The 19,177-nt window shown below is 43.2% G+C and overlaps 2 protein-coding genes across 3 annotated transcripts; one reads left to right on the top strand and one right to left on the bottom strand.

The window, feature by feature from the left end:
- Window positions 1–3,242: 3,242 nt before the first annotated feature.
- bcas2 (BCAS2 pre-mRNA processing factor) lies at window positions 3,243–9,274 on the top strand. The gene is made up of 7 exons (XM_008293933.1): window positions 3,243–3,423; window positions 6,181–6,273; window positions 6,367–6,437; window positions 7,976–8,137; window positions 8,234–8,284; window positions 8,364–8,444; window positions 8,539–9,274. Exons 1-7 carry the CDS (start codon window positions 3,331–3,333, stop codon window positions 8,663–8,665), a joined length of 678 nt encoding a protein of 225 aa, XP_008292155.1. The 5' UTR covers window positions 3,243–3,330; the 3' UTR covers window positions 8,666–9,274.
- A 1,210-nt stretch (window positions 9,275–10,484) lies between these two features.
- Window positions 10,485–17,199, bottom strand: otud3 (OTU deubiquitinase 3). 2 transcript variants are annotated; one of them, XM_008293932.1, is made up of 8 exons: window positions 17,122–17,199; window positions 15,250–15,552; window positions 13,871–14,019; window positions 13,148–13,260; window positions 12,908–13,030; window positions 12,588–12,723; window positions 12,195–12,382; window positions 10,485–11,150 (listed from the first exon to the last, which is right to left on the bottom strand). In XM_008293932.1, the coding sequence occupies exons 2-8, from the start codon at window positions 15,453–15,455 to the stop codon at window positions 10,986–10,988; spliced, it is 1,080 nt and encodes a 359-aa protein (XP_008292154.1). In that variant the 5' UTR covers window positions 15,456–15,552; window positions 17,122–17,199; the 3' UTR covers window positions 10,485–10,985. The 2 variants fall into 2 exon arrangements, with proteins under 2 accessions (XP_008292154.1, XP_008292153.1); XM_008293931.1 differs by lacking the exon at window positions 17,122–17,199 and having other exon boundaries at window positions 15,250–16,422.
- Window positions 17,200–19,177: the final 1,978 nt, after the last annotated feature.

Genomic DNA, 19,177 nt, shown 5'->3' with positions numbered 1-19,177 from the left:
TGGTTTTCTCATAAATCTGTGTCTGTTACTAAAACCACTAACTCTAACTGCTGTGCAGTTACAGCATCGCACACTGTTGTTAATTTAGACTTTCTGCTTCAGACCCTGTTCACATAAAAGGAGGCGTTTGAAGCGTCACGAGACTCTTCCTCTGCACAGAATGAAACGATCGTGTGCAGCTGCTTCAGTCAACACGTTGTTTTAATGGAGAACAGTGAGGAATCTAAATGTAAATGATGAAGAAAGGAATGCTGGTGGAAAACTGTTAAACGTGCAAAATATATTTATTTTACCGATCAATGCAGCCGCTTACTTCCAACTGACAGCTGCACGTTAAAACTGTTAAACTTTAAATTTCATATATTTAAACATGATCTTGCATTGAAACGCATTTAGGTCTGACACGATCCCATAATGCAGAATATCAATTTACTTTTTGGCCAAATCAAAGTGAAATAAATGTTATTGGTTGAATACTCGGGTTGAATATTCGGGCTGCAGGGTGGCTCGGTGGTTAGCATTGTTGCCTTGCAGCTAGAAGGTCGCCAGTTCGCATCCCAGTGGGGGCACCGGAATCTTTCTGCGTGGAGTCTCCATGTTCTCCCCGTGCAGCGTGGGTTCTCTCCGGGTTCTCCGGCTTCCTCCCACACAGTTCAGAAACATGCTGAGGTTAATTGGTGATTCTAAATTGTCCGTAGGTGTGAATGTGAGTGTGCTTGGTTGTCTGTCTCTAAGTGTGATAGATTGGCGATCTGTCCAGGGTGTCCTCTGCCTTCACCCTGAGTCAGCTGGGATAGACTCCAGCCCCCCCGCAACCCTAGTGAGGATTAAGCGGTGTATAGATGATGGATGGATGGTTGAATATTCTCTGTTATAAATACCAGTAGAATAATCCATGTTCTAATCTGTTCTATCAGCTGCAGTACCAGCAGACAGCAAATCAGAGCCAAACATAAAAACATATTTATGTGAGTTCTGCCTCACCAACTAAATACATGTCTGGTTCCCATGTCAACACGATGCATATAGTGTGTGATATTGTAACTACACGGCTTCCTTCAGTGATATTAGTAACGTACAACTCAGCATCTTTACAGATAAAACACGTTCCCTCAGCTGAGAATCTGTATCGCTCATAAATAACAGTCAGGAAGCCATCTGATTAAAGGGAGACGCTCTTTCCACCCGAATTAAATCCTAAACTCTGAACATACCCTGCTCCTGACCAGGTTAGCTCCACAGCATCAGGTACCATGGAGATCTAGCTCCACAGCATCAGTCACCATGGTGATCTAGCTCCACAGCATCAGTCACCATAGAGACCTAGCGCCACAGCATCGGTTACCATGGAGACCTGCCTCCACAACATCAGTCACCATGGAGACCTAGCTCCACGGCATCAGTCACCATGGTGGTCTGGCTCCACAGCATCAGTCACCATGGAGATCTGGCTCCACAGCATAAGTCACCATGGAGATTTGACTCCACAGCATCAGTTACCATGGAGACCTGGCTCCACAGCCTCAGTTACCATGGAGATCTGAACCCTAACCCTAACCCTGACGCTAAACCTTAGTGACCCTAACCCTAACCCTAACTCTGGCTTTAGGTTCAACATACCGCGATAACCCACTAATCTCACTTCATAGTACAGTCTGATTGTGGTTTTAGGTTTTCTAAATTGGGTTTGGATTTAATGTGATTTGTTTTTGTACTCTAGAGTCTTAATATTTCATTTCTGATTACTTCACGTAAAACATTTTGTACGTAAAGTTGGTTGATAATTTAATATTTTGAATAATAGTGTCATTAAGTCATCTGTAAACCTAAAAAAAACACAAAATACTATTTGATGTGCTTCACACAAAAAAAGTAAACGTAAAAACAATCTCTTATTTTCCTTCTGTAATGGCTGCAACCTCCTCATAAATCATCCTGTACATAAACCAGAGAGTCTGTGTTGCTCAACAATTAAAACTGCGATGGAGCCATTAAAGACACAGAAACGCTGTCAGTATTCTGTCAGTAGCTCCGCTCAGCCCACTCCTGTGATGCTGCCTGGCTGTAGCTTCCTCCTGCACTACTGAGAAGACAGCGGTGAGGACTGAAGGACTGAATGGAGTCAGAGCTCCATCTAGTGGACAAACGGCGCAACGACAGCATTCTGCACGGCTGTGACACTTCACAGCATTTACTGTTTTATGAGAAAATAACCAGGTAGTAAGCTCGAACATCACCAAAAGTCAATCAACTGTTCATTGGGCCATTATCAACATTTCCTGAAAATTCAATGAAAATCCGTTTATAACCTTTCAAGTTGTCTTGCTAACAAACAAACAAACAAACAGATAAACGCCGGCTAAAACATAACCTCCTTGGCAGAGGTAATAAAAGAAAAGGTAAACTGCGAAAAACATTTATTTAGAAACATTTTAGTTTGAGGTAGTGATACTCACAAAACCAGTACCAAAGTATTTATAAAGTGTGGTAAGTTCAGTTAGTCACATTCTTGTTGGGCTGGTGGTTTTGACACTAATCTCAAAAATAAATCAAAGTGGAGTTCAAAGCAAACCAGTAATAAAGCGTTTATAAAGTGCCTGGAACATGTAAAAAAAAACAGGTGCTGAAAGAGGACTGGTGCAGAGACAACAGCCTCCTCCTGAACGTCAGCAAGACCAAAGAGCTGATTGTGGACTCCAGCAAGAAGCAGTAGAGGGCATAGCACCCACTCAGGATCAACGGGACAGCGGTGGAGCGAGTGGAGCGCTTCAAGTACCTGGGTGTTAACATCACGCAGGACCTGATGTGGTCCTGTCACATCAACACCCTGGTGAAGAACAGCGTCTCTACCTCCTCTGACACCTGAGGGGCTTTAAGCTCCCTCTCAAGGTGCTCAGGAACGTCTACACCTGCACCACTGAGAGTGTTTTGGCTGAGAGCATCACCACCTGGATGGGCAGCAGCACCCAGCCGGACTTCTTGGCCATGAGGAGGGTGGTCTGCATATATATATATATATTATTTCTTGTGTGCTTTATTCTTTATTCATCTTTTTAACATTGTTTTAGTGTGGAACAGGTGAAAAAATCATTTCACTGCGCCTTTTACCATGCATAAGTGTGTTGGTGACCAATAAAGGCCTTGAATCCTTGACTCCATCACTAATGAGCACCGGCAGCAGTTCCACTCCGCTCCGCTAGAGGCCGCAAACGAGCAGAGCCGCCGGGCTGCTCCGGAAGTCACCGGAAGGACTTGGCTCTGCTAGCCGTGGAGCTGGACTAGCAGAGAGAGATAAATCAACCGGCTTACCGACATATAGACTGATTTCAGATGGCCGGGACAGCTTCGGTAGCAGGGGAAGTGTTCGTCGATGCCTTGCCGTACTTTGACCAAGGTTACGATGCGGCGGGCGTCAGAGAGGCGGTGAGTAGAGCGAGGCAGCCCGCCAGCTGCAGCGTGTTAGCCGGGCAGCTACATGGAGGAGGCACGCAGGAGCACCGAGCAGCTCAAACCTCCGGCTCCAGCTTATTCACACTTATCTGTATTATATTCAGCTTTCTCACTTGTTTACTGAATTGTGTGGCAAGGAAGCGTCACAGTTTACATTTTAGGGGAACTTTTGTGAGAGCACAGCTAAAGGAACCACGTTTGCGCCTTTACTTAGAAAAGAATAGAAATACTTTGTTTATCCCAGACCTGGAAATTATTTAGACATAGCAGCAAAAAAGAAAAAAAACACACACAAAAAAACAAACAAACGCCAAATCACAACAAATAAGGGCTCAAGTTAAATTCTATTAAAAAATAGAAATAAATAAACTAACTGTACAAAATGTGCAAATTGAAAAGTAGCGCCAAAACAAAGCATGTTACAGACAGGCGAGGTGTTGTACAGGGTTATTGGGTTATTTAAGGGTTATTGCTATTCTATTCTACTGTATTCTTATTCTCTGTAATAAATACCAGTAGAATAATCCATTTTTTTGTTTTCTATCAGCTGCAGTACCAGCAGAGTAAACAGACAAACATATAAACATATTTATGTGATTTCTGCATCACCAGCTAAATACACGTCTGGTTCCCATATTAGTACAATATGTTCAGTGTGTGATGCTGTAACTACACGGCTTCGTTCAGTGATGTTAGTAACGCACAACTCAGCAGGTTTGCAGATAAAACACATTCCCTCAGCTGAGAATCTGTATCGCTCATAAATAATAGTCAGGAAACGATCTGGTTAAAGGGAGACGCTCTTTCTAGATGATTTAAATCCGAAACTCTGAACATAACCTGTTCCTGACCAGGTTAGCTCCACAGCATTAGTTACCATGGAGACCTGGCTCCACAGCATCAGTCACCATGGAGACCTTGCTCCACAGCATCAGTTACCGTGGAGACCTTGCTCCACAGCATCAGTTACCATGGAGACCTTGCTCCACAGCATCAGTTACCGTGGAGACCTGGCTCCACAGCATCAGTTACCATGGAGATGTAGCAGGTTAAAAGAGCCACCTTTGTGACACTGAAACTCTGTCTTTAAGCTCATCATACCTCCATAACCCACTAATCTCACTTCGTAGCGCAGTCCTCTGTTCTAACTGGGCTGCGTTAGTGTTCCCAGTGAAGAAGACTCTATTGACTATTGACACTGCAGAGCTAAACTGTTGACGTCAAGATCGCTGACACGGACATGAATGCATGTGTAAAACCTGGAAATATGTCTCTACATGTAAACAGTTAAGTCACAGCACAGCCATTGTTGGTGAGTTTGTCAGACAAAGTTGTTTTTAGACAATCAGCAGTGTGACAGCTCTGAAGTGACTGCTGGTCAGCATGTGGTGTCATTTTATTTATACTCTTCCCATTTTTATAACAATAGAAAAGGAAAATATGTAAATGACAGGTTTATGGGACTTTAGCTGTAATACAATATGTGAGTGTAAAGAGCAGGAGCAAAGCAAGCAGATGTAAACAAACAGAGGGCTGTACTATGGAGGTATGTTGAGCCTGAAGTCAGAGTTTTCAGTGTCATGAAGGCGGCTCATTGGGCTGTTTCATTATGGATGAAAATGGCTTTGGTCCATGTGAAGGTGTGGCTACAGCTGAACATGTGACTGAGACAAGAACTGAGATGTCTTGGTGAGGGCTCAGCTGCCCTTCATCACACCTGAATCAGAATGACTTCACTTCTCCTGATGATGTTCATTCTGCAGCTCTGCACGTATTGTGACATGGTCCCACTAACAGTGAGGCTGTCTCCGCTGTACTCCCGTAGGAATACAGTCACTTGTCGTTGCTTCATTTGCCTGCAAAGAACATTTACTCATTTAGAGGTTAATGACTTGACTCCTTTAATAGACGTCTCACGATGGCAAGAATGCTACTTGACTACTTTCTGACTGTTGTTTCCATGAAAGTTTTCTACTATTTGCTAGAAGAAGAAGAAGGTCTCTGCCAACTACTGACCTCCCCGGATTTCTCCATTTGCTGATTTGAAGAAACACATAAACGTGTTTTGTGTTGAGCTATGTGAAGTGTAGTAGCCTTCCACAAGAGTAAACATTTAATTTTAAGTCTCTGCAGTTGCTTAAGACACATCTCATCGTCCGTCACCAACCTGTCATGTTGAAGGTTTCATCTCTATTCGCCTTAACAAGACAGGACATATAAAATAAAAGATGTTGGTGAAGCACTCATAATCTGACAGTTAAACATGCTCCCTTCAGGTCGTCCGAATGGAATATTTCAACATTTTAGAGCTCACAGGTCCATGTTTTGTAGCGCAGGTCAGCTGTGAGAAATGACGTGTGCTTGAAGAGTTGGTGTCTTTTTCCATTTAAATACGATTAGCTGCTTAGTGTGCCTTAACCAGCGAGCAGGAACATCACAAGTGAAATCAGCTGCTGTTTTCAGTCAGCACACTCGTAAAAGATTATTGTCCAGGTTGGGTCAGGATGTTCTTTCAGATGCTTCTCTGCCAAAATCTAGTTAATTAGTAAACAGCCAATGCGTTTTGGTGTTTAAATAACCAGATTTAACCTGATTATCTGCTCTGCAAGGTCCACTTATAAGTCCCCAGTAGGTGTTTAAGCTGTAATACAAAAAGGAGAAAAGTGTTATTTCCCAGTAGATGCAGTTGCTTTTCCCGTGCAAAACATCAATCCTGTTTTTGTCCTTTAGGCTGCAGCGCTTGTTGAAGAGGAGACCAGAAGGTACCGACCTACGAAGAACTACCTGAGCTACCTGCCCACTCCTGACTTCTCTGCTTTTGAGGTGTTAAACTCATCAGACCTCTGACTGCGTCTTCGTGGTTCGAGCCAGCGACACAGAAATAATAGCACGTCTTTTTTTCTTTTCACCCTTCAGACGGAAATTATGAGGAATGAATTTGAGAGGTTGGCAGCTCGGCAGCCCATGGATCTCCTGAGCATGAAGAGGTAAAACCTTAAAGCATAACTACACGAGACTTTAAACGGGGCACCACCTTCACATGGAGGCAAAGTCAGAGATCAGATTAAGTCCTATAATCATAACAGATACAGAGATCTCTGAACCATGACTTGGCAATAAATTCAGATATTTACTTGAAGTTAAATTTCTATAAGCAACCAAATAAATGTGCGGTTAATAACGAGCATACAGGAAAATGTCAAATACATGCAGGTCCATAAAAACTTTGACACATTTTTCAGCATTTCAGTTCTGTACAAAACCGCAATGGATCTGAAATGAAACAATCCAGATGTGCTGAGGCCACATCTGGACGAACCTTTTTGTTTTAAAATGACGTCCGACCAGATGTTGTGGAAAGAGGTTGATGTAGGATGAGGAGCCCGTCACAGAGGGACACACCGGAGACTCAGAGGTTGAAATAAGGTTTCCTGATGCATCAGGAGAAGCAACAGAACAGCAGCCAGGATCAACTCTAAAGATCCCTCTCACACCTTTAGTCTTATGTCCTCCTTCAGTGGGAGTCACATCCAGATTTATGGGAGAAAGGGAAACAAAGATAAGTTGGTGCCTGGTATCATCTGGCCTTCAGAGGTTCAGGCTGTCCTCCTACAACGAGGTTTACGTGAGGTTAAGAATCTATAGAAGTTACAGAGCACACATCTGCTACAAGCACTACGTTTACCTAAAGAGGTCACTCAGGGTTCAATATCATCTCTAAAAGATTAACTCCAGATAAGGAAAGTAATCTTTCCTTCACACCAGACAGGTGTTTTTTGCAGCGTTTCATAGGTGGTCTCTGTACACGGTAGCGCACCTGAACCACTCGTGCACTTTGCCAGATGTTAGTGAAATCAGAGAAATGTCCCATGAAGGGAGAACAGTGGGTTAGCGAAGTATGTTGACCTTTAAGTCAGAGTTTTCATGAAGGCGGCTCTCTTTTATCCTGCTGGATGGTAACTGATGCTGACGGTAACCTGCTCTGGAGGAGGTTCTGTTCAAAGTGTGTGATTAAACCGGCTCTTGAATATCATGTTTAAATTAAGAGCTCTAAGGTGCAGCTGTCGCACTAGAAATGTTGGCGTCCGTCTGTCTAAGAAGACAATGGAGTATCTGTGCCTTGGTCGGTCCAATGTATTTGCTGTGGCTGTAGAGCCCGATGCTGCCGACTTCCTAACTGCAGTAAGCAGTATGCTGTCAGTCCTACACATCAAATGCCTTCTTGTATGTGAGCAAATGGCTACTGAATAAAGTTGATAGCCACTGTCATGATACCCGTTATGTCTGATTGAGGTTTTCAGGTTTGTTAAGCCATCTAAATCTCTCTATGTTCTTTGTAGTTGTGCACCTCAGAGCTAAACAGCTGCTGGCAGAGACAACAAGGCCAGCAGTGCCTGTCATACGTTATTTATGTCCATGTTGAACCTGATGGTGGGGTTGATGGCTTTGTTTAGGGTGGGTGTTGTTTTGTTTTTCTCTGTAGTTCCAAATGTTGAACATGTCGTCTGTTCTGTCCCGTGTGTAGATACGAGCTGCCGGCGCCCTCGTCAGGACAGAAGAACGACATCACCGCCTGGCAGGAGTGTGTGAACAACTCCATGGCCCAGCTGGAGCACCAGGCGGTCCGCATCGAGAACTTAGAGCTCATGTCGCAATATGGAACCAACGCATGGAAGGTCTACAACGAGTATGTGGCGGCAGCTTTTTATAAAAAAAAAAAAAAACACAACTTGCTGTAAAATGAGTGTTCAGACCGCTGACGTCATCGTGTTTCTTTCTTCAGTAACTTGGCGTTCATGATCGAGATGGCTCAGAAGGAGCTTCACAAATTCAGGTGAATGATCACTCAGAGTTTTAACAGTGCTGTTAGATCTCTTTTCATATTTACCACTAATGTTTATTTCTGCACACAGAAAGCAAATTCAAGATTTGAACTGGCAGCGTAAGAACGACCAGCTGGCAGCGGGAGCCAAACTGCGAGAGCTGGAGTCCAAGTACGTGGTTTTAAAGCTGCTTCCTATCGGTATACAAAGAGAACGTGTGGGTCAGATTCCCCCCGTCTTACCGTCTGTGTTTGTCCTTCAACAGCTGGGTGTCTCTGGTGAGTAAGAACTACGAGATAGAGCGGGCCATCGTCCAGCTGGAAAACGAAGTCACTCAGCTCAGACAGCAGCAGGGGGACGAGAACAAGGAGAACATCCGACAGGACTTCTAGAGCGGCAGAGCACTGATGATCCCCCCGTCGGACAGTTTTCATCTGGTTTCAAGAGGCTGACTGTATGAAGACGCAGTCCAAGACGGGGACGTTACCTGTCAGGAAAAGATTTGATTATAGCATTCGATGCGGACGGAGTTGCCCATAAACCCGAGTGAACAACACGCATTTACCAGACTTTATACCTGCTGTAGAGAAGTGGAGTACAGTACATCTCAGTGGACCTTTTTACAGACGTTTAAAGCAAGACTGTGAAGAGTTTGCACCAGGATAGAACACAATCATTACACCTCAATCAAGTCAAATCAGGTGTGATGACTGGTAGCTTGTTTGGTAAAGTAACGCTAACTCCTGTGTGCGCTTTTTAAGGTTCCTTCCTGCTCCTGCCACTAGTGTTAGCGTTTAACATTATTCCAGATATGCCTACGTCAGCAAAGGTTTCACAGTCTTGCTTTAAGATGTAATGAATACAGCTTCCACCAGAGGACTGTAAGAATAAGTGTACATACTGTCATTTGTCCAGTCTGTTGAGGACAGAGATATTTGTGAGCCCTACCTTGATTTGTCATTTGTTATACTTTTAATAAAATGAACTTTTCTTATATTTCATAGTGTGTCCATTTCTTGTTTTTATCACCTGCTGTAGTTCTGCTGGTGTTTAGTGCTTTTTTAATGTAAAGCTCAGCTCAAAATCTGCCGCTTCTGGCGTTAATTCATCGTTTCTGTTCGGTTCTTATTTTGCCAAAGCTTAGTTTTACTACATCTTCAGGCAACAGATGTGTTTTTGTACCTCATTAATGTACAGTATATTCAAACGAACGCCCCAGTTCCACGATGATAAACAGACGGCCTCAGAGTCAGCAGCTATTCTCATTAACGCCTGCAGTACTGGTTTGTCATCTGAAATCCCATTCGTCAAGTTCTCAATGTGCTGAGAAGTGACAGAGCTGAAAAACACTATTAAACATCATGTTATTAGATAAGCATCAGACAGAGAAGTCAGACAGGTTTACACATTAAACTATAATTTGACCACACTAGACAAAGTCCTAGAAATTAGAATGACCAAATAATAACTGTCTGGCAGCCTTATTGCACAAGTGTAAAGCATGCAGAGATACGGAATATAGCAGAAAAATGATCATGATTCCTTTTCTACGTGGAGTCTCCATGTTCTCCCCGTGCAGCGTGGGTTCTCTCCGGGTTCTCCTGCTTCCTCCCACAGTCCAGAAACATGTTGAGGTTAACTGGTGATTGTAAATTGTCTGTAGGTGTGAATGTGAGTGTGCTTGGTTGTCTGTCTCTAAGTGTAGCCCTGTGATAGACTGGTTACCTGTCCAGGTGAACCTACCTTCACCCTGAGTCAGCTGGGATAGACTCCAGCCCCCCATGACCCTGGTGAGGATTGAAGATGTAGAGATGATGGATGGATGTAAGGTAACCCAATTCAATGACAAACAGTTGTAGTAACATCATATTCAGAATTTAACTGAAGGCAACAATCTTTTCATATTCAGTTGTTTCTGTAATTTGTAGGATTCATGATTGTTGTTAGTAAAGTAAAAATCAGGAGTTCTCAGGAAACAATTTAGGACTCTGTATACAATGGGAACCCTCAGTATTCACTGCTTATGTCTGTTGATGTTAAATTTGTTGTATTTTGCTGTTTTCCAACACCAAAGGTCATGAATAAAAACAACACTAATATTAAATTTACTAATATCCTGTCACATGATAAAAATATAAGAAACTTACTTTGAGTAATGCACCTCCATAAACATGTGGACAATCTGTAATCCGTGACACACAAACCGGACGCCATCGTTTATCGTTATTTATTGCCACATTCCTTACACAGTGTGCGTAACAATCATTTCACTGCCGCTCTTCCTTCACCTCACGCTTTGATCACAAACAGAATAAATCTGAATATAGGTTAATTCAATCCGAATCCAAAAGCCCAGCCGCACAAGATTATCTGCATGGTTGTCACGGTAAGCCAGATGTCCAGCATAGAAAGAGGGCCAGGCGGCGCAGCAGGCGGACCAGACGAGCCTCTGCGTACGCCGGCACCAGCCGGGGATTGAAGTGAATCAAAACTCAACAAAAACACTGATAGTCATGCTCTGTCACTCCGCCTTCTCACGCATCTCACTCACACAAGTTTGCAGGCACCGTTATGCTGTTTGCAAAGAAACTATAGGGCTCTCTTTAGGAAAAGGTATCCACTGTGACTGAATCAAATCTGACTATGTGCAAAAGTTTGTGGACAGCCACTGGTAGCTACAATAGCAGTAGGTGTTTATGGCCATGCTCCAGTCTATATACTGAGAGTGTTGAGTGCCGGTACTAAAGTGACGGCCTCTGGCAGGTTCTGGTTCTGGTCCTGGCTCCCTTTGCTCTGGAGAAACTTCTGCCGATGCCTCTCCTCCTGGCGCTTCTTCTTCTCTTGCCGCTGCTGCTCTTTCCTCTGCTTGTTCGATACCTGGGCAAAACGAAAATGTTGTTTTTCAGTAATTATACTGTTACTGAAGCACGTTTTGTGCTTCAGCATCTGTTACTGAAATCCATCGAAAAAGTTAAACTGCTGCACAATGATTAAGTGAATTCAATGATGAAAACTGACAGTGATTAACTTTGTTGGACAGGATATGAAATAACGATGTAATAAGCTCTTTCCAGACATGGAACACTTTTCTGTTAGTGTTGGCTTCATGCAAGCATAACCGGAGAAAGCTGTGGTACGTATGTGACATTAGTCAATCAAGTGGCATTACACAATACGCCAAGTGATGTATAACACACTACAATGCAAAAACAGAGTAAATCTAAACTAAAAGCAGCTGATCCAAGCGTCCACATAACTGATGTAGCGGACACAGGTTGGTTTTCTCTGGCATGCCAAGCGAGGGGGCACACCAGGTAGCATGTGCTGTTGTTGTTTAGGTTCTGGATCTACTCCCATCATAAAACCGCCACCTTTGGACACGATACAGAACGTTCTCAGGAAGAACCACCACAGGAGAATTACAGCAGGAGCCTGTTGTGATCAGCCTCACCATCGGTACTCCACTGGAGAAATGGTGCTGCATGCACTTTCCTACAGCCTGGACGCTCATACCTCCTGCAGAGGCACGAAGCCACAAGTGGGACGCTAACACTTTGGAAACAACCACTTCAAAGGCACCGTGACTCTCACTGAGGTGTGAACATTCCTGTTTTTCTTCTTTCGACGGATGCTCTCCCCCACTCACACCAACACTTTTATCCCACACCTGTGATCTCTGTGCTCTCTTGAGGATCATTTCTAATTAAATAATTTTAATGAAGTTAGTGGCGCTGTTTTCTTTCTACTTCAGCTCAGACAGATATATGACTAAGTCCAGGTCCTACTAAGACTGCGGCCTTTACAGACACTTGACCAGGGTGCACATTCAGACTAGACGCTGACACACTAAACTGCTGTCAGATGAATGGAACAGGATGTGTGTCTGGAAGGGGCTTTGGAGAATCTCTCCTTTGAGTATACCTTCGGTTTTTGAACGTTGCTGCCCTCTGCTGGCTGCTTGTGCTCACTGCAGTCTGCCGCAGCAGCTCGGCAGGCTGAGCAGGATCCTGAGGCGCACTGGCCCTGGCAGGACTGGCCCAGCACAGAACCAACCAGCCATTCAGCGTTAATCGTTGCCGCACTCAGCTGGAGCAGATTCTCTTCATCACCTGAGGCAGGAAACACAACAAACACACGAACAGGATCAGTTCATGTCACGCCGACAGGCTGCGTAGTCACAGGCTGATGTGTTCACATGATTCATAGAACATTCAGCTGAACAGACGAGCTTGAAGGGTTGTGAAGTCTTTAATTACGCAGAGTCCAGGCAGTTTAATTTTCCAAGCAGCTAATGAGTCAAGTGGAACCTCTGACCCTGGATTCCTCGATTCTTGATGGAGCTCAGGATGACGCTGTCCTCCTCCGACGCTGTAGGAGAAGAAGGGTTTTTCTGTCTGTCCCTCTGCCCGTCCCCGAACTCACGCTGCTGGCCATGTGAGCTCTGCAGATTCTGCATTGACGAGGAAACATCAGAACCACATCATTAAACGGCACCTCAGTGGGTGCATTAATACAAAACCTGAGCCCCAAAAAGTTTAACAGGACATGAGTCACTCTGGAAAACAAGCAGGCTTGAAATGTACTAAATGTCTCCTAAACACTGTTCTGTTGGACGCCTATTGTATGTTGTATACCTCTATGCGGAGGTGAGCAGGACTCTCAGAGTTGTCTCCGGTCCGCCTCACGCTGTCGTAATGGTCACCATAGCGATAGGCGATGTGTAGCTCTCTGCACACTTGCTTCTCGACACCATTTATCTGGAACGACAACACAACATAAACAAACTGTGGTGTACCACAAGGGTACGAGACACGACATGGTAAAACATGTTAGATCCTATAATGTCATTTGCGAGCCTCTGCCTGGGTCCCTACCTCCCACAGCGGTGTGTTCAGCTGATGGATGACCACTTTCACCTGTTGACTGCGAGCAAAAGCCACAATAGCATCGTTTCCAGCGAACGTACCGGGCTGAGAAAGGTTGGACACTGGATAAGAACAAACAAACAGGATTACTGACCACCACTGGCTGTGGTACAGTCATAGATTATACCTCCTTTTACACTTTCATCATCCAAAACCATATATTTTTCACATTTCTAAATTGAAAACAATAGATGAGATAATTATAACTGTGATCAAACATCAGAACAGCTTCAACGTGTCATCAACAGTCACATAACGTCTAGCAAAGAAAACGTCTTTCCTTGTTTCATTTACTTTGTCAAAAGCTTTAGCAGCCTGAAAAGACAAAATTATGCAGAATTTCACAAGGAAAGGGAATATATAGGTAGACAAAGCACAAAACTGTTTACAAAAGAGATTCTTTCTTCAATTGTATCTCACTGCGCCTCACACTTATCTTGTTGCTCTGACTCCCCGGGTTGGGAACAACTGACTTACAGTCCCATTAAGAACGACCACCAGGGGTCTCTGCATAGCTGCTGGCCAGAGCTGCATCCCATTGAAATCAGTGCTCTGCCCACATTCAGTATCACTATAGGAGTGTTGCTTGTGAACGAGGTGCTCGTGAGTGTCTATCTGATCACAACCTTTTACTTTGCTCACTTCATGTCACCCACTGGGTCTTTTCCTTACAGTGCTGTGCAAAGGGCACGTCGTCCTCGACAAAGGGTTCAAAGTCTTGCCGATGAGACGTCATATACTGGACTGTCTCCTGGCGGAGCCGCAGATGACCCCGGGAGTGACCCTCTAACTGGTCTCCTAGAGCTCTGAACAGGCAGTTCCTGCAGGGGACAAGGATGCGACTGGTGTGACACGACTGTCAATGGTTGTTCTCGCTCACAGTGCAGGTTCCTCATCGGAAAGTTGTGAGAATGCTTCAATGAAAGGCTTACACGCCACCAGTGAATTTGTCAGAGGTGGTACATTTCTGAGCTTTTGGTCAATAACAATGAAGTCCTGCAAAACACAAGCTTTCTAGACATCCTGTCCCAAGTAAACATGACTGATGGACATCAACATCCAAACTATACAGCTACACAGTTAAAGAAGCAGTTTAGTTGCAGCGCATTGCTGCTCACTGACAAAAGACACATACAGGCCGATAGCATCATGTACATCCTGGTTACAGATGGTGAGACAGAGGAGCCAGAACATTATGACCACTCACAGATGACGTAAATAAAACTGATTATCTCATAACAACGGCACATGTCAGGGCTCGGACTGAGTCTGTTGTTGTTGTCAGCATGTTGGATGTGAGAGAAGCAGCAGGTGTGAGTGGGGCTCAGCGATACAACTGAAAAGTCAATTACAGTAAAATGTGTTATTTCAGTTGTTATTGATTAATCACTAATGATTATTAATGAAATATTTGTTAGAAAAGAAAAAAGGTTTTATTGTGAATTTACCACCTTATTTTGAATAACTCACTTTAGCCCATCTATCAAGATATCCAGATAATATTCTTAATATTAACACAGTAACGGCTTTAAATTAAAAAGCCAGAGGCACATAAAGGGTGGCCAGGCCAAAGTCACTGGACTGTTTTTTGTCTATGAAGCCCGTCTCACAAGGAGCCCTAATCTCCAGCCTCCACCATGGAAGATGGAGAAGGATGAAGCAACCAGACTGGGACAGAGCACGGCCTCCTATGTGCTCCCAGGCAGCAGCACTAAGGACCCAACAGCAGCGGTCCAAGAAGGGCCGATCCATTAAACAGCAGTGTTGGGGGGTGTCTGATCAACAGGGTCCCTAAATCACATTTTATTTTAGGACTTCAGGGATCTGCTGCTAAAGTCTGAGCACCAGATACCACGGAGGTCCTGCAGAATGAATCTGTGCTGGAGCTGCTTCGATACCATGCGAAGCAGAAACAGCACATTAAGTGGGAGTGGTCGTAATGTTTTGGCTCGTCAGCACATAAGATATAAAGGTTTACATGAAATGGGCTACAGGATCAGCGGTGCTAAAGAACAGCAAGGAGGGAAGAAGTTCAGCTTTGTGGCTCTTACCCATCTCCAGGGACTTCCCTCAGCTTGAGCCCCAGGGCCTGGAGCTGGTTGGAGAAGCTGACAAACTCGGCTCCTTCGTCGGCATCCTGGGGTCGGTTCTTGCGGTCTTTCACGATGGCCCTGCGCGCCGCCCGCTCATCCCTCTTACGCTCTAGTTCACTCTTTTTATTGCTTCGCACAGGTTTCGGCGTCTGTTTCCTAGACATGTTGGCTGCAATTGTCTCTGCAGGCCCACAACACCAGAATATGTCTGCTTATGGTAGGAAGCTGGCACTTCATCAAACACTGCCCCACATCTGCACCCTTTTTAAGAAGACACAGAAGCAGCGGTGAGAGAATGACAAGGACAGGTAAAGACAGAACAGTGCTTTCCTTAGAACATCGGAACATGCCACAGATCTTAATCTTGCGGGAAGCTGTGATTTGAGAGAGACGAACATCCCACTAGAGTCTGTCTGATTCTCTCGTGGCTCATTTAAAATAGAAATTAAGCAAATACCAGATTTCAGTTTACAAAGCGAACACTGCATTCAAAGCACAAGGGAAAAAAAATCTGTCTCTTACTTATTATAGATATAAAATGGGAAATTAATTACTATTGACTGTGTCGTGTTATTTTATGATTTTAATTTGTACTGAAGCTAAATAGCAATTCCATTAGTTTTGTTATAAAGTTTCTAGGACTACAGGTAGATATGTGAAGGGTAAACCAGGGTAAGAATTTTATTGAATTTCCCTTCTGGGATAAATAAAGTATTTTTCATTTCATTTCATTTTTTCAAGCCCCGTCACTGATTCTCATTACCGTCACCTAGATTTCTAATGAATTCTGTGCACCATCATCTAACACAGCGAACCAGCAGAACAATCTATCTGTCAGTTTAAATCAGTCTAAAAGGCTCATTAGCTGACTGTAGCCAGGTCTGAAAGCAAAGCAGTCTGAACGTTCACATTTCAAAATAAATTTTCAGAAAAAAATCATGATATATATAATATATTATGATTTTTAAAAATTATTATTTTCTATTTTTGATACAGATGCACTCCATCCATCCATCCATTATCTCTACACCTTAATTAATACGTTGATGAAGAAACGTGAACAAGCAATATAAGCAGGATAGCGGTCAGTTCTGGTCAAGACGGTTGAATGAGGCCAAACATTAACCCTCTGGGACGGGTTCTGGGGGACTTTGCAGCCCAAGTATATCAAGTATAGACACAAAACAACACCAGCATCCGGTGGAGGATCACACCGAGGACTCATAGGTGCTCTCTCTCTCTCACACACACACACACACACACACACACACACACACACACACACACACACACACACACACACACACAGACACACACAGACTGGGACAGGACACTGAATAACGGCTAATGTCCAACTGTTCTGTTTTGCCCTTTCCAAGCAAAAAATAATAATATTTAAAAACAAAACAAGACTTTAGATCATGAATTAACACGTTTACATTGACCAAGGTAGGATGACACTAGTTTTATAACAAACTTAATAATGATGTCAGGTCCCTCTACATGTGTTCACTGATATGTGTGTTGTGTACATATGATATGTAAATTCTACATATGAATATATTTTAAAATAAAACAGACACTGTTCTTAAGGGGGTCGTCTTACACCGGTTAACCCTTCTAACTAGTACCAGTACTGAGAAACGTCACTTATTAGCTTTCTAATTCAAACGAGTGTTATCGGTGTCAGGCTAGCTGTTAGCTAACATGAAGTTAGCAGCTAGCCGCTAGCTCACAGTGTCTAACGCCTGGATGTTACATAACAGCCGCTATCTGCCGCTAACAGCCTCACCGCGCACTAGCTCACACAGCTAAGACAGTGAAACTAACCTTGGAGAAGATATATCGACGTTTGGTTTTCTGTTTTGGCTCAGAAAGGAAAGTAGTGATTGTCCGTTTTTGTTTACAACTCGGGTTCCTCATACGTACATCCGTGTACGTCACACCGTACGGAAGAGGGGGTGGGCCAAACCGCGAAGGCGATTCTAAATGGCTGTAGGCTGTTGGTGATATTAGGTATATTAAATGTAAAACCATCTATGATTGGTTTTATTGCGTACAACTTATGGTGTTTGTAAAAATGACTTTGCTTTTGGGGATTAGTACAGTATGCACTAGTCTACTATCTATCTATCTATCTATCTATCTATCTATCTATCTATCTATCTATCTATCTATTTATCTAGTCAAGTCTAGTCATTTTCTGTGACTCAGGACAAAGTAGGAGGTGAAGTTACAATTCTGAAAAAAGTCTTGCTTCTAAAAAATCCACTCTACTCTACTTTATGCTGTCCTAAACTCTTAGAAATCTACTTACCACCCACCAACTGAACATAATGTGGGGGAGGAGTGGGCTGAGAGGCATAAACAGGATGTTTGCTAAAAACACCAGCAGACCAGCAGGCACACTGAGATATATATATATACTTAATTTTTTAACTGAATTATTTTTTTTAAATAGAAGTTTAGTTTTTAATAATTTTTTTTTAAACTAGAAAAACTAGCAAAACTAATACAAATGTGTACGTAGGGCATGTCTCTGCTGATGCAGGTTGGTGTATGGTTTGTTCTGGATCTCAGTGAGTGCTGGCACTGTGTGAACAGATGTAATGGCCTGAGGAATCGGCATCAGTCACCTGGCAGGAAAGCAACCAGCCAAGTGTGACTAAAGGACAGCATACAATCCTTACTGTACCGTCTGTGCATCTCTGTGGCTCAGATATATCAGATGATTATATCACGGAAATTTCAATTTTGACGTGTTATCAGGCTAAAATATCTCAAAGGAAGTCAGTTTCAGCTCACAATGTTATATTTATGACTGATGTTTTTGTTTTTAGAGAGTCAGCTTCACTGACTTGACATTAAACAAGGTCCTTTATACGGAAGCAAACTATGGTTAATAACCAGATGTCACCTCTTCTTCTTTTTTTTGTAATTTCTTTGAGTTTGAATTTAGAAACCAGTCCTCGCATTGCAGCAAAATAAGCCTATCATTACTATGCATGCCCTTGTTTGTTGTTTATTTGTGCAGCTAATTAGAATCTCAGTTAGCTGTCAAAGTGCTAATAGGTGACCATTTTAATAGCTGACAAATGCTGTTAACTTGCATTCAGCGTTGTGTTTGCAGCTGCACTCATAATTGTGATTGTTCAGGTTTGGAGCCCTTTTCCTGTTAAATGTTTACATTAGCCCCATTCCGCCCCCCGTAGCTTTTAATTAGAGTCTGCTGCACTGGTGGCCAGCTTGACTGTGTTTCTTCACGGGAGGAGGTCAGAATGAAGCATCACTAGCAGTGTGCCTGTGGATGACAACAGCAGATGTTTTTAAATTCTGCTCCACCAAATATGAAGAGGGCTAAAAGACTATTATTGATTATTTTGTTGCAATTTTTAGATTTTAGTAGTAGGTTGAAATATAAAGCAGGATCAGAAAATCTATGTGTTTGCTGCTGGTAGAGGCTGACTGATGTATGGTTTCTGTCCATGGTGAGGTTACACAGATTAACGTGGCTTTTTACATCGTTTACTTAGTCGGGCTACTTAAAGAAAGGCCTGAGAAACTGCCGGTCTAGATTTTACCTTGACATTTACCCTCAGGATTTACACACAGTTTATTGAAGGAGTTATAGCTGGTTTGTGCTGTACAAAAATATCACTTGTCCCATCCACATTTGATCTTTTTTTAATAATAACCATCTATAGCAGATGCTCTCAGGAACATGCAGACAGTTCAGGCGAGCTCACATTCTGGCACACTTGTGACCATCTGAATATTCTTCTGTACAAACTACATATTTCACTTGTTCATCACTAATGGTTCAATACATCCACATACAGCAGCTCTTTAGTTTTTGTGAAACTCCAACCAGACCGCTGTCTGTGTT

This window comes from Stegastes partitus, unplaced genomic scaffold (assembly GCF_000690725.1).
Source record: "Stegastes partitus isolate 25-593 unplaced genomic scaffold, Stegastes_partitus-1.0.2 Scaffold923, whole genome shotgun sequence".
Lineage (NCBI taxonomy): Eukaryota > Metazoa > Chordata > Actinopteri > Pomacentridae > Stegastes > Stegastes partitus.
This window is presented reverse-complemented; position numbering and strand designations above follow the sequence as displayed.

Bases quoted from the DNA above. Each gene is read 5' to 3' on its own strand.
- bcas2 (XM_008293933.1), top strand. From the start codon at position 3,331: ATGGCCGGGACAGCTTCGGTAGCAGGGGAAGTGTTCGTCGATGCCTTG. The intron at 8,138-8,233 runs GTATGTGGCGGC...TTCTTTCTTCAG, and splicing joins GCATGGAAGGTCTACAACGA to TAACTTGGCGTTCATGATCG. The intron at 8,285-8,363 runs GTGAATGATCAC...TTCTGCACACAG, and splicing joins AAGGAGCTTCACAAATTCAG to AAAGCAAATTCAAGATTTGA.
- otud3 (XM_008293932.1), bottom strand. From the start codon at position 15,455: ATGTCTAGGAAACAGACGCCGAAACCTGTGCGAAGCAATAAAAAGAGT. The intron at 14,020-15,249 runs GTAAGAGCCACA...TGTCCCCTGCAG, and splicing joins AGGGAAGTCCCTGGAGATGG to GAACTGCCTGTTCAGAGCTC. The intron at 13,031-13,147 runs GTAGGGACCCAG...TTGTCGTTCCAG, and splicing joins TGAACACACCGCTGTGGGAG to ATAAATGGTGTCGAGAAGCA.